The 13,326-nt window shown below is 48.9% G+C and overlaps 1 protein-coding gene across 2 annotated transcripts in view; it reads left to right on the top strand.

Moving 5' to 3' along the window:
• Wwc1 (WW and C2 domain containing 1) overlaps window positions 1–12,051 on the top strand; it is a 153,033-nt gene extending 140,982 nt beyond the window's left edge. Inside the window, exons 19-23 of one of the 2 annotated variants that reach the window (XM_006971635.4) lie at window positions 74–238; window positions 7,813–7,905; window positions 9,200–9,433; window positions 10,034–10,155; window positions 11,250–12,051. In XM_006971635.4, the coding sequence (XP_006971697.1) occupies window positions 74–238; window positions 7,813–7,905; window positions 9,200–9,433; window positions 10,034–10,155; window positions 11,250–11,316 (681 nt within the window). In that variant the 3' untranslated portion in view covers window positions 11,317–12,051. Of the gene's footprint in view, window positions 1–73; window positions 239–7,812; window positions 7,906–9,196; window positions 9,434–10,033; window positions 10,156–11,249 lie in introns of both variants that reach the window. The other variant, XM_016005155.3, reaches the window with a different exon arrangement.
• The last annotated feature ends 1,275 nt before the right edge of the window (window positions 12,052–13,326 follow it).

Here is a 13,326-nt window from a genome sequence, read left to right as displayed (position 1 = left end):
AGGTTGCCCAGTAGACCGAGAGAGGGCCCCGAGACTCAGTGGACACAGGTGTCAAGACTGACTTCTTCCTCAGGTGGACAGAGAGACCAACACCGACAGCGTGGCCCCATCCCCCACAGTGGTGCGGCCCAAGGACCGAAGGGTGGGTGCCCCTACGCCAGGGCCATTTCTTCGAGGGAATACCATCATCCGCTCCAAGACCTTCTCACCTGGACCCCAGAGCCAGTATGTGTGCCGGGTAAGCAAGTGACGGTACCTTCTCCTCCCCTCGGAGCAGCCAGGGGTCTGTTCCGGCTCTGGATACAAATCGGGGTCACTCCCATAGCCTGTTTTACTCTCACAGTGTGCCTTGGGCATCTTCTGGTAGGTTTAATTCTATGGACCTCAGTTTCCCTCACGTGGGCTACACAGGCTCACTTCAGAGGACAGTTTTATGCTTGATTGGCGGATGTAAGAATAAGCTGGCATGTGGGACTGAGTGGATGGTTCAGTGGGTAGGAACCCCTGCTGTGCAAGCCTGAGGACTTGAGTTAGAATCTCCTAGCACCCATGTCAAAGCCAGACGTGTGCCTACAGCCTCAGCTCTGGGGCCCAGAAACGCAGATCCTGGGACCTCGATACTGGCCAGCCTAGCCAAGCTTTGGGTTCAATGAAAAGACCTTGTCTCAGGGGAATAAAACACAGGGCAATAAAGGAAGGCACCTTGTATAATCCTCTAGCCTCAGGTGCACACACACACACACACACACACACACACACACACACACACACACACACAGAGAGAGAGAGAGAGAGAGAGAGAGAGAGAGAGAGAGAGAGAGAATAAGCTTTTTAAAGAAAAAAACGAATATGCTATGAGTTCAAGGTCAGCCTAGGCTTACCTAGCGAAACTGTAAAAGCAAACACAGGCATCAACGTTACCCACCTCACTTTGGTTGTTCAATATTCTTCCCTTTTCGTTAGTATAGATTTCTTTAATGTAGTTATTTAACGAACAAAAGGTCCTAGGAGGCTGTTTTTCATTTTCTGATCGTTTTGTTTTGCTTTTAATTTAATGTCTATGGGTATTTTGCCCATATGTGTGTCTAATCATCATATGTGTCTCTGATGCCTAGAGAGGCCAGAAGAGGGTGTCAGATCTTCTGGGACTGGAGTTAAGAGATAATTGTGAGCTGCCATGTGGTGCTGGGAATTGAACCTGGGTCCTCTGCAAGAGCAGCCAATGATTTTAACCACTGAGCCATCTCTCTAGCCCATAGAAGGAGTTAAAATGCTAGAAATTTAGATTCTAAGAAGCCAAGCCAGGTGAGGGTGGTCAGAGACTAAAACTTGGAAGAGGTCCCACTCCAGGGTGATGGGTCCAGCCATGTCTAGAAGTGGAAAGCTGGTCTTCTCTTGTCCTCTCAGATTCTTTTTTTTTTTTTTTTTTTTTTTTTTAAGAATTATTTATTACTTATGCAGAAGAGGGCGCCAGATCTCATTACAGATGGTTGTGAGCCACCATGTGCTAGGACTTGAACTCAGGACCTCTCCCATAGTGTTCTTTAACCAACTGCTTCCTCTTCATTTAACATCCTCCTTGTGTAGACATGTCAAAGGCTTTGTGTATCTGTACCACCACAAGATGCTCCTGGCAGCTTCGGTTTTGAATTGCATTGCAACATCACTGTTTTCTGGCTCTGTACCCCACAAAACACGACAGAAACCAAGGGCCTGGCTGAGTGTGATGGCCATACCTGTGAGAGTTGCAGGCCATGCCGGGTGTGATGCCATGAGCCTGCAATCCCAGTTACTGGGAGAGACAGACAGAAGGATCAGGAATTCTAAGCCATCCTTGGCTGCATAGCAATTTCAAGGCCAGCTTAGGCTAAGTAAAACCCTATCTCAAGCAGAAGTCAAGTGTTCCTATAGAGGAAAAAAAAATTTTTTTTTTTTTTTTTCAAGACAGGGTTTCTCTGTGTAGCTTTGGCGCCTTTCCTGGAACTCACTCTGTAGCCCAGGCTGGCCTCAAACTCACAGAGATCCTCCTACTTCTGCCTCCTGAGTGCTGGGATTAAAGGCATGTGCAGCAGCAGCAGCAGCAGCAGCAGCAGCGGAAAAATGTTTTAGATAAAGAATGAGGAAGACAGGGAAACGTGGTGGTGCAAACCATGACGCCAGGAAGCAGAGAGACTGAGGCAAGAGGATCCTGAGTTTTAGGCCAGCCTGGCATACATAGCAAACCCTATCTCAGAAACCAGGGGCTGGCTTGATGGTGTTGCACACCTACCTGTAGTCTAAGCTGTAGGAGGGCTGATGAGGCAGGAATATCAGGAATTCAAGACCAGGCTGGGCTGCAAAACCCCATCCCCACGCTCCTCCCCGCACACACCCCTCGAAAAAGATAAATAAGGACTGGAGATTTCACTTGATGGCAGACTGCTTGCCTAGCAGCCCAGCATGTGCAAGGCCTTGGGTTTGATGCTCTGTGCTGGGGATAAAAAAGAGAAAGGCAGCCAGGGGGTGGTGGCACACGCCTTTAATCCCAGCACTCGGAGTCGGAGGCAGAGGCAGGCGGATCTCTGTGAGTTCGAGGCCAGCCTGGACTACCAGGAAAGACACAAAGCTACACAGAGAAACCCTGTCTCGAAAAACCAAAAAAATAAGGAAAGGCTTGGTAAACAGGCCTGCAATCAACCTTACTGTCCTTCCTGTGAGCTCCCTCCCTCACTGTTCACACCCTCCCCTTCCTGCGGAATGACCAGTGAGCGTCTCCCCCACCTCCAAACATTCTAATAGACCCCCACAGACATGGCCAGGTGCCTGGCCACACGCTGTTGTGGTAGGTGGTAGCTTGATTGCTTTTGAGTTACTGAAACTGAACCTAGGTCTCACCCATATTAGGCAGGAGATCTACCTCAGTCCAATTCCATTCTTTCGATTAAGCTGCTTGTGTTAACATTTTAGCTTAAGAAATTAAAAAGTGATAAAGTTTGACATTAAACTCCAGTTCTTTGGTGGAGGTGGGAAGAGCAGAAGAAAGGATTCTTTGGGCCCCCAAGGCCACATCTTCTCTACTGGCAGCAGTTGGCCTAGGGCTGGGCTCTGCAGCTCACTCCTGGCCCACGCCCACCCGCAGTCTCTCCGCCCACCCGCAGTCTCTCCCTTCCAGTTACCACCCGGTGACGAGGTCCTCACCGCTTTCCTGGTTACCCAACTCTTCGAACCCTGTCTGGGCCAGCCTACTTTCCTTCCTGTTACTGTGCGTGGAGGGTCTGAGCACCTACCGAGTCCCAGGAGACATTCTGGTTGCTTGGGCTCTAGAACCAGCTGCCGCTCCCATCCAGCCGTGAGGGAAGCATGCCCAAGACAGGCGCATGCCTTCCCTGAGTCCTGGACTAACGTGATGCTTGCTATACCGTGCCCTGGCCGGACCCTTACAGACGCACTGAGTCCTAAGAGTCAGCACGAACAGCCTTCCTTCATGCTCCTCTAATTCAGAAGGCACCGCACTCGGATGGGGCCACTTAACCTGGCTATTGTTGTGGGGGGAGGAAGGGAATTTCTCGGGGTCCCAGGAGCCCATCTCAAAAGCCTAGAGTTATGAGACTGAGTGGAAAGGCTCATCTTTTCATTACCTCAAACTGCACGAATTAAATTCCCTGGGTGCTTATCAGTTTAGTCCCCCTACTCCCACCCCCACCCCCCAAAAAAAACACCTTCCCTGAAGCCCTTCCCAGTGAAAATGGAGACCGTCTCTTCTGGGTTAAATCTCAAGCTAATCATTCAAGTGGATCAGTATCCGAGGGAGTAACACAGGCCAAGTTCACGTGCTGCCAAGCTCGTAGGAGAGGTGGGATTTCCTGAAGTCACGGGACACTGATGTTGGAGACCCTGCCTTCTACTGAAGGATGCTACAGTTAAGTCAGCTCACAACTGTAGAGAGGAAAACCCAACCAGTGCTTCAAACAGGAGGGCTCCAGAGGATTTAGAGAAGGCTTTAGGGTAACCGCTAAGATCTCGGCTTTTGCAGACTAACTACCTCACAAGCATGCGGGTGATAATCAAATAAATGGATGCCACTCATCAGAAGTCACACTGTTAGACCCCAAAATCTAGGGTCTCAAGTGGGCGCCCCAAGAACCCAGACTCCAGTCCAGTTGATGCAACAGCACGAGGTTTTCATTGAAGTGACTGCACAGACGGGCTACTCTTGTCCTGAGAGCAAGAGTCGCATCTTACTGTAGCCACACGGGGGCTTTTAAAGGAAAAACCCACAAAAGCCATAAGATTACAATTCCCATACAATTTCGTTTCACAAGATCATGGTCTGATCATAGAGTGAGTAGAGTCACGTCCGCATGTACATTCTTCCTGAAACCTCAAGGGGGGGGGGGGGGGGTATCAGGGCGGGAGTGGAGTTTACACACAGGTCACAGTGGTCCTTCCTGGAACACCTGCAACTATCCCAGTCACAGTTGAGCACATCTCTTAACAGAAATCTTTTTACATTGTTACATTGTTACAGGGGTGGTTGAGTAATGGCTGAGTCAGGTGGCCCTTGGAACTAGTTTTCCTTTTAGTTCCTTATTTCCTGGGGCTCGGGGGTGTAAGCCTGAAGGGTTAGGGTCTTTCAACACCAAGGGAAATCAGTGGCTGGCTAAACTCAGGGAAATGAATGCATGACTCGTCTTTCATCAGGATTAGAATACCGTTAGGATTTTGTTAAGATGGAAAATGGAAGCACATAAGGGAAGTGTTACTCATCTGTGCAACCAGCCCAGCAGCCATTTAGTAGCAGCTCTCCTTTATTGGATGTGTATGCATCTGTGTGAGTTTGTGGCACGTGAGTACAGGTGTCTGTGGAAGCCAGAGAGGCTATTGGATCTCCCAGAGCCGGAGTTACAGATGTGAGCTGTGGCTGTGAGCTACCTGCTATGGGTGCTGAGAATGGAACCCGGGTCCTCTGCCAGAACAGCATGTGCTCTTAACCACTGAGCCATCTGTCCAGCCCCGATAGCCATCTGTTATCAGACTGACTTTCATGCTATCAAAATGCTTATGTTCAGTAATCATTATTTTACTTAATAATGACCCAAAGAACAAGAGTCGGGGAGCCTGCCGTTGAGATGCAGCCCAGAAGCTGTACATCTGTCCTTGGTGAAAGGGCAAACATTCTGACTCAAGGAAAGAAAAACTATCATATGCTGAAGTTGCTGAGATCTATAGGATCTACACTACAAGGCCCATTGCGTTTGTACCCATTTCATAGATGAAAAAACTGGGCTCCATGAGTCTGCCCTACTTGATTCCAGGGCACAGAGCCACTAGGTGCAATGCTGGTTACTGTCTCTGGGACTTGCTACCTTCCGCCATTCAGCCTCACCTCCTAAAAGGCTGCCTGTGACCTCCTTGAGTCTGAGGACAGCGCCTTCCACTTACTTCATGTCACTTGCTTAGCTGCCCTGTCTTGGGGTCCCCACTGGATTCCTAAGTCTGAGACAGGGACAGTCATTACATTGCCTGCAGTGTTCCACAGCGCCTCGGTCTATCAGCAACACTGTGTCATTTGTTATTAGCTACCTTTAACTTTGATTACGTGGATGGAGTCTTCTCTTTGTGACCTTATTTTTATTTATCAACTATTATGATTTTACAGCACAAAGGAATTGAACCCAAGGCCCTCATGTATGGTAGGCAAATATTCTACCACTGAGCTATATCGACAGTCTCTTTCACCTTTTATTTTGAGACAGGGTTTCATTTTTTAGCCCAAGCTAGCCTTGAGCCTACTCTACAGCTCAGGCCAACATTGACTTTGTAATCCTTTTGTCCCAGCCTTCTGACTGGCTGGAATTACTGGTCTGCAACCACTAAGTCTGATGCTCCGTGTGACATGAAATTACTGTACTTCTCGGCCTCATTTTTTTCTAGTTTAAGTAGAAGCAGTGATAATATAATGATTCTCTTCCATGTGTGAAACTAAACCTATTGGGATATCTGGAAATAGGGGGAAGTGGCATTCAAGACTAGCATGACAGTGTAGTCATGTGATCCCAGCACTTAGGAGGTGGAGGCAGGAGAGTCAAGCCTAGCTTCAGCTGCATAGAGGGTTTAGGGCCAACCTGGGCTACATGAGACCATGTCTCCAAAACCAAAACCAAACAAAAAGTGAAGTTCAAAAATAATGCATGCTAAATTCAGTTGCCCAGTGGTGGGTGATGCTGGAATTAATTTCTTTTTTTTTTTTCTTTTTCTCTTTTTTTCTGATGCTGGAATTCAAATGGCAGCATTTGTGGCTGTATCATCTCAGTGGTGACTTCTTGGCACTCAGAGCACTAAACTTTATATTTGTTTTATATCACTATCACAAAATGTGCTCAGTCCTTCTAATAGCTCTGTATTGCCTTATTTTAGAAATGAGAAAAAAAGCTCAAAAGGGACATTTCTGAGGGTCTGATTGGCCAAATAAGTATTTGAAAGAAAAAAAAAAAAAAGAAGAATGCATCTAGTTTTTCCTGCTGTCTAATAACACAAAAACATCTAGGCCTAAGGATCAATTGTCCCAATAACTTTGGGCGGGAAGGGGCTGTGACACATTTTTAAAAAACAGAGTCACCTTTAATTGAAACAATAAAGTGTGAGGCTCTCTTCTGGTCCCTCGAGCAACCAATAGGCTCCTCTACATGAATTTCACAGTGCTATGCACAGCCTGGGCCCGTGGTAGCACACTGGGCCTTGAAGACTCCATTTGGTGATCTCTGCTTGTGAACTGTGAAACCATCTTTGTCTCTCTGGAGTGTCATTCAGACAAACATTCCAGAGAATAACTCCGAGCACGGAGTTAGGGGCTCCACACATGTTTGCATCACTGTTACCCTGCTTGTGGCATGGTTCAGACTCTGTTATTGTCATTATCTTTGATAATGATGAATAGTCATGAAAATAATGATACTAATAGCTTTTCAGTAGAGTCCCACAGCAGTGAACTGACAGCTGCCAGGCCGGTGCAGTGGTGTGGGCCATGCCAACCCTGCCCCTTTGGCAAATAAGACTCAATCGAGAAATCACGCTGTCCTCATCTGATAGGAAAAGACTACCGTAGATGAGAATGGGAACCCTCTAGGGAAACATGAAAAATGAGCCGATAGAGGGCTTTAACCGGGAGGGTGTGTGTGGGGGGGTGGTGGCTGAGCTCAACTCTTGCAGAGCCTGTACGTTCCTTCTCTGTAAAGATGTGGCTCCTCGGCCTTGGAGCAGCCTCTCCCCCACTGCATCCCTTTGCTTGCAGTACTGGAGACCCAGCTTATGCTAAACATGTGCTATACCACCGAGCTACTTCTCTGGCTCACATATCTGTCTCCAAAGTGGTTCCATTTGAGTCACTAAGGGTGGGCTCTCCGGATGACAGGGACAAGTGTCTGTGAGCGTCCCTTCCCATGGTCAGACAGAGGGACAGTGTATCCTGCTGTGGCACTCTCCTCGTCAAACCCCGCCAAGCAGTTCAACAGCTTAGGGCGTGTTCTGTGACTCATGTGCTCCCGTGCCCTGTGTGCCACATGGGGACAGTCCTCACGCGGTGCTGTGAAGACGCAGTGAGGTGCCCCGTCGCATTTGGCACCATGTGGAGACGACTGTGAGATAGAGCAGCACACACCACGCCTAGTACATGTTTAGCGAATGGTCACTCTAACCGGGCGGGAAGTTCAGAGCAAAGCCTGGAATAGGGAGCTCAGTGTCTGGGTCAAGTTCAGGAAGGTCATCTCCTTCCTATTCCCACGGAACCTTCCAGAATGCATCCTTACCATGCCTGGTTTGCTTTCTCTCTTGCAGCTGAATCGAAGTGACAGTGACAGTTCCACTCTGTCCAAGAAGCCACCTTTTGTTCGGAACTCCCTGGAACGTCGAAGCGTCCGGATGAAGCGGGTAAGATTCACCCTGGAGCTCTCCGTGTGCCTGCTGCTTCGTTTCTGGGAAGCCTGTGGATAGCCCAGGGCTGGTGTGTCAGGGAGAAGGGAGAGGGAGTGGGACGGGGCGGGCAGGATGGCGTCTGCCGGTAAAGGTGCTTGCCGCATGACCCTGATGACTGAGATGGATCCTGGGAACCCATGTGAAAATCTAAGGAGAGAACCAACTTCTCAAAAGTGTCCTTTTACCTCTACATACCCACCATGTATGCACACACCTGTATTCTCGGGTGTGCGTGCACATGCACAGTGATAGCTAGACAGACAGACAGGTGTTCACTCTGGAAGAATATTCTAGAACTTCCGCATTCAACTCTTTTATGCTTGTTGGGGGCTGGGAAAATGACTCAGTGGGTAAGAGCACTTGTTTTATAAGCATGAGAACTCAAGTTTGAGTCCCCACATAAAAAGCCAGGCATGCCTGTGTCTGCCTGTCACCCCAGAACAGGGGTGGGGGGGGATGGGGTGGTGAGGTTGGGGGGCGGGGAATGAGTGGCTCCTGAGAGCTCATTAGGCAGGCCTAACCAAAATGGCAAGTCCTGGCTCAGTACCCCATCTCAAGGCAATAAGAATAGGGAAAGACACCCAACACCCTGTTCTGGCCCCTTACTAAACGCTATGGCTGGTGACCAACCCTTTAGCATATGGGCCTTCTTAAGCCCAGCCATGACTCTAGAGATCAGGGACAGGGTGCTTGCCTAGTGTGTGCGAAGGCTAGCACTATAAAACAACACACTCAAACAATAGCACAACCTAGACTGCCTTCAGGCATGGATTGACCCAAGAACTGAAAGAATACCAGCGGGCCTCTCGCCCACCCGACACTCCTCCTGCCAGAGAGCCGAGTTAAACAGGGTCGGGCTGCCGCAGGCACACAGTCAAGGGGATGTGCAGTACCACGTGTGCTGAGAGCAGAACCCGAGGACAGGGCAGCAACAGACACCACTGTGCAAATGCTGAGAGCACTGTGCTGGAATCTCGGCTTTCCCACTCGGCCTCCGCCCACTTTAACGTAGAGCCTCATCTGTGCAGATAGTAACAGCTGGAGCCTCGGAGGGCCGTGGTGAAGCAGGGTCACTGGAGCAGAGTACCTTGTACATCGGACACACGCTGTATGACTGTGAGAGTGTGTTCTGTAAGAGGGGGTGCCTGCACATAAAAGAAGGCAGGTCTTGGGGTTCGGGGGATGAGGATCTGTGGGATTTCTGGGCTAAGCCCTCTAGTGGGTGTGCGCATCATCTCCACCCCAGCAGCCCTCATCCGTCAAGTCCCTGCGCACAGAGCGCCTGATCCGCACCTCGCTGGACCTGGAACTAGACCTGCAGGCCACAAGGACCTGGCACAGCCAGCTGACTCAGGAGATCTCGGTGCTGAAGGAGCTGAAGGAGCATTTGGAGCAAGCCAAGAACCGTGGGGAGAAGGAGCTGCCACAGTGGTTACGTGAAGATGAGCGCTTCCGCCTGCTGCTGAGGATGCTGGAGAAGAGGGTAAGTACCACTGGCTGGCTGCCTTTAACAGCCCTGTGATGCCACCGCGAGTCCCCCGAGGGTGTTCAGGGACCCAGGCAGCCCTTGACTTGCTCAACAGGTGTTATCGTTGATGGTTGTGTGTGAGTGATTGTGATTCAGTGTTACTCTCATTAATCCTTCATCGGATGTAGCAAGTACCTCATCCATGTGGGCCATGCACTTAACAGAAGGCTGAAGCAGGAGAGTTACCAGGAGTTCAACACCTGCCCAGACCATATAGTGAGTTTTAGTCTAGACTAAACTAGAGTGAAACCCTGTCTCCAATACAAACACACAAAACAATCTTTTTCTTGGTCTGTGAAATTGAAGCCACCATAAAATCTCCCCTTCCGGGCACCTGAGGAGTAGGTAAGAAAGTACACTTGTCTCATTTCCGACAGGCACACAGGGGACTTTTGTTCCCTGGCCCCATGCTCAGGCCTCATAGGTAGATGATGTGCACACAGCCCATTATCCTACATAAAGCAGATCCCACGGTACAGAGTCCACCTTGCGGATGTCAAGTCCTACAGAGCAGGGACTCTCCCATGTGAAACCCTTGTTCTCTCTGCCTCGCAGGTGGATCGTGCAGAGCACAGGACCGAGCTGCAGACAGACAAGATGATGAGGGCGGCTGCCAAGGATGTGCACAGGCTTCGGGGCCAGAGCTGCAAGGAGCCGCCGGAAGTGCAGTCTTTCAGGTGAGTCGATGATCCCCGAGGGATGCCTTCTGCTACCCAGCCAGCCCATCTTTGCTGGCCTCACTGCTCCCAGGCCCTGCTCCTGGGCTCTGCCTCTGTTGCAAACAGAGCGGTAGCCTGCACTGGAACAGCTGTTCATTCTCTGCCAGGCTCCCATAACGCTGTGAGCACTGTGGTGCTGTTCTCCATCCCTGCACGACTCAGCCCAATTTGTGAGATCCTGTTGTTTAATGAATGAGCCACCTGCTCCAGCCTTTCCTCTTAGCCTTCCCAGTACTGGTAATGGCAGAGGCCTGGCTAGGGAGAAAAGGGCTTGCGGTGGGGGGTGGGGTGCTATGGATGCTCACCTCATTTCCTGGCTTTGCCTGCCTGATAGGATCACAGCTGTGCGCTTGCCTTGCTGGGCCTATACGTGTCAGAGGAGGGTCACAAATGCCATTTGGTCCGGGCCTCCCAAAACAAAGGGATTTAGAGTTACCCTCTATCCACCGTATTGTGAGTTCAAGGGCATCCTGGGATTCATGAGACCCTGTCTCAAACACCCAAAAAACAAAAATAGATTAATGTTCATATGCACACAAATGTGTGAGTGTGTGTGTGTGTGTGTGTGTGTGTGTGTGTGTGTGTGTGTATGTGTGTGTTTCCTGTGTTGAACAAAAGATAGTTGATCATGCTAATGGATCTCTAACCAGGCATGATTTTGTCTCCTATGTCACTGAAGGGGACATGTGGCTATGTTAATACTTTTTTTTTTTTTGAGATGGGTCTATGTTCTATACCATATGTTTCTCCATCGGCCTCTCATGTTGCTGGGATCAGAAGCATGTACCACCATGCTCACAGCCCACAGGTTTCAGATTTCACAGTCAGAGTTCAGACCTGCTGATGGCATTTACCAGCAGCTGGGACTATCAATAAATATCCTACAGTATATAACCAAGAATGACCCAGCCCAGGGATTGGGATGTCACTCAGTGGCAGACTGTGTGCTTGGCATACACGATGCCCTGAGTTTCAAACCCAAAGCAGAAAGACTTCTCCTGTCCATGTATATTCCAAGCGAGCTTGAGACACCTACCTGTTCTCCATCACAGGGAGAAGATGGCATTTTTCACCCGGCCTCGGATGAACATCCCAGCTCTCTCTGCAGATGACGTCTAACCACCGGAAAAGTATTTCTTTGTTGCCCGGACCATGCTGTGAAGGTTGACTGTGGCTAAAGTTATTTATGAGGCATTATATGAAGGTACCAAGTCACAATCCCCACACTCTCTTATTGGTTTGCAGACAGACAGACGTCTAAGTTCAGGTTTTCTTGTTATATTTAAACAATGACAAAATAACCATAACAACAACAAAAAACCAAACAAACAAAAAAACCAGCATTCAAATGACAAGATTGTATAGTTTGTATATTTAGGAATGTATTTTTGGGAAAGAAAATTTAAATGAACTAAAGCAGTATCAAGCGACTGCTATTCTTTAAATTGTCTAGACTTTTCTTTTTGTACAGCAACAACTTTTAGAGATTTCCCTGCAATAAAAAGTCGTGTTTGAGGAGCCATCACCCTCAAAAAGAAGTGCTGTAGATGGCACAGCACAGCTAACCTGCCCTCGTTAACGTATTTTGTACAATATTACAAAGAGGAGAATGTACAGAAACCATGGGGGGATCCCAAGATCGTCCACAGATCGTTGTGAGCTGTGATGTGTTTTTAATGTGGCCACCTGACCTGAAGCAGGCAGCGTGAAGCTGGCTGAGCAAGGCCAGCCCAAACCGGTGACAGGCTGCACCCAACTCGGACGCCCAGTGAAGCCGCTGACGGAGTGGGGGGAGGGCTGTGGAGAACTGCATTGGATTTCTCTCTATCAATAAAGTGGCCTTTTAAGAAAGCATTTCATGTCATGTGTTTCCCTGGAATCCTTCGCTTTTGTTGTTGTTGTTTGCTTACTTGCCTGTTTGTTTGTTTGTTTGTTTGTTTTCGAGACAGGGTTTCTCTGTGTAGTTTTGGTGCCTGTCCTGGATCTCGCTCTGTAGACCAGGCTGGCCTCGAACTCACAGAGATCCACCTGGCTCTGCCTCCCGAGTGCTGGGATTAAAGGCGTGTGCTGCTGCCGCTGCCACCACCTGGCAAATCCTTTAGTTTTTCTGTCTCTGGTTTCGCTCACCTCCCAATCCTGCCAAGTTTGTTGGTTTTCCCTTTTCTTTTATTTTGCTTTTTCTACCCATTCATTCACTGGATTAATGTGACTGCTCAGCTCTTTGGGAACGGAAGGTCTGATAGCATATGCCTGTGATCCCGGCACCTGAGAGGTAGAGGCAGGACAAGCCGGGCGGTGGCGCACGCCTTTAGTCCCAGCACTTGGGAGGCAGAGCCAGGGCGATCTCTGAGTTCGAGGCCAGCCAGGTCTACAGAGCAAGATCCAGGACAGGCACCAAAACAACACAGAGAAACCCTGTCTTGAAAAAAACCAAAAAAGAAAAAAGAAAAACATCTTGGCAACAGGAAAACCTGTCTTAAAAAAAACTGAGACTGGGGAGATGGCTCAGTGGATGCTCTTCCACGTGACCAGTTTTTGATTCCCAGCACCCACATGGTGGCTCACAATTGTATGTAACTCTAGTTCCAGGGTCTTGACACCCTCTTCTGTCCTCTTTGGGTACTGCATGCACATGGTACACAGACATACATGCACACACAACACCCATACACCTAAAAAAAATAAATGACTAATGGGGCTGGCGAGATGGCTCAGCAGTTAAGAATTCTTGCTGCTCTGTCAGAGGACTGGAGACTGGTACACAGACCCCACATCAGTCAGCTCACAACCACTTGGAGCTCTACCTGCACTCATGTGCATGTACCCACATGTGACACACACAAGGACACACAATTAAAAGTAATAAAAGGTTTAAACCTAGTTTCATTATTGTAAAAGGTAATACCTAACCATAGCAAGTCCAAAGGCTACACAACAGCTCTAGCACCACATCTTTCCCCTCACCAACGCATCTCAACACTATTTAAAAGTTTATTTTTTGGCTGGCTTATCTTTGCAATATCCTATACAGAAGGTACTATTATGATCATCCCTATTTTATGATTTGGGGTTATGTTTTGAGATGGGGTCTCACTATGTAGCTCAAACTGACCTCAAGCTCAGAGCAAC

Source organism: Peromyscus maniculatus, chromosome 8 (assembly GCF_049852395.1).
Source record: "Peromyscus maniculatus bairdii isolate BWxNUB_F1_BW_parent chromosome 8, HU_Pman_BW_mat_3.1, whole genome shotgun sequence".
NCBI classification, from domain to species: domain Eukaryota; kingdom Metazoa; phylum Chordata; class Mammalia; order Rodentia; family Cricetidae; genus Peromyscus; species Peromyscus maniculatus.
This window is presented reverse-complemented; position numbering and strand designations above follow the sequence as displayed.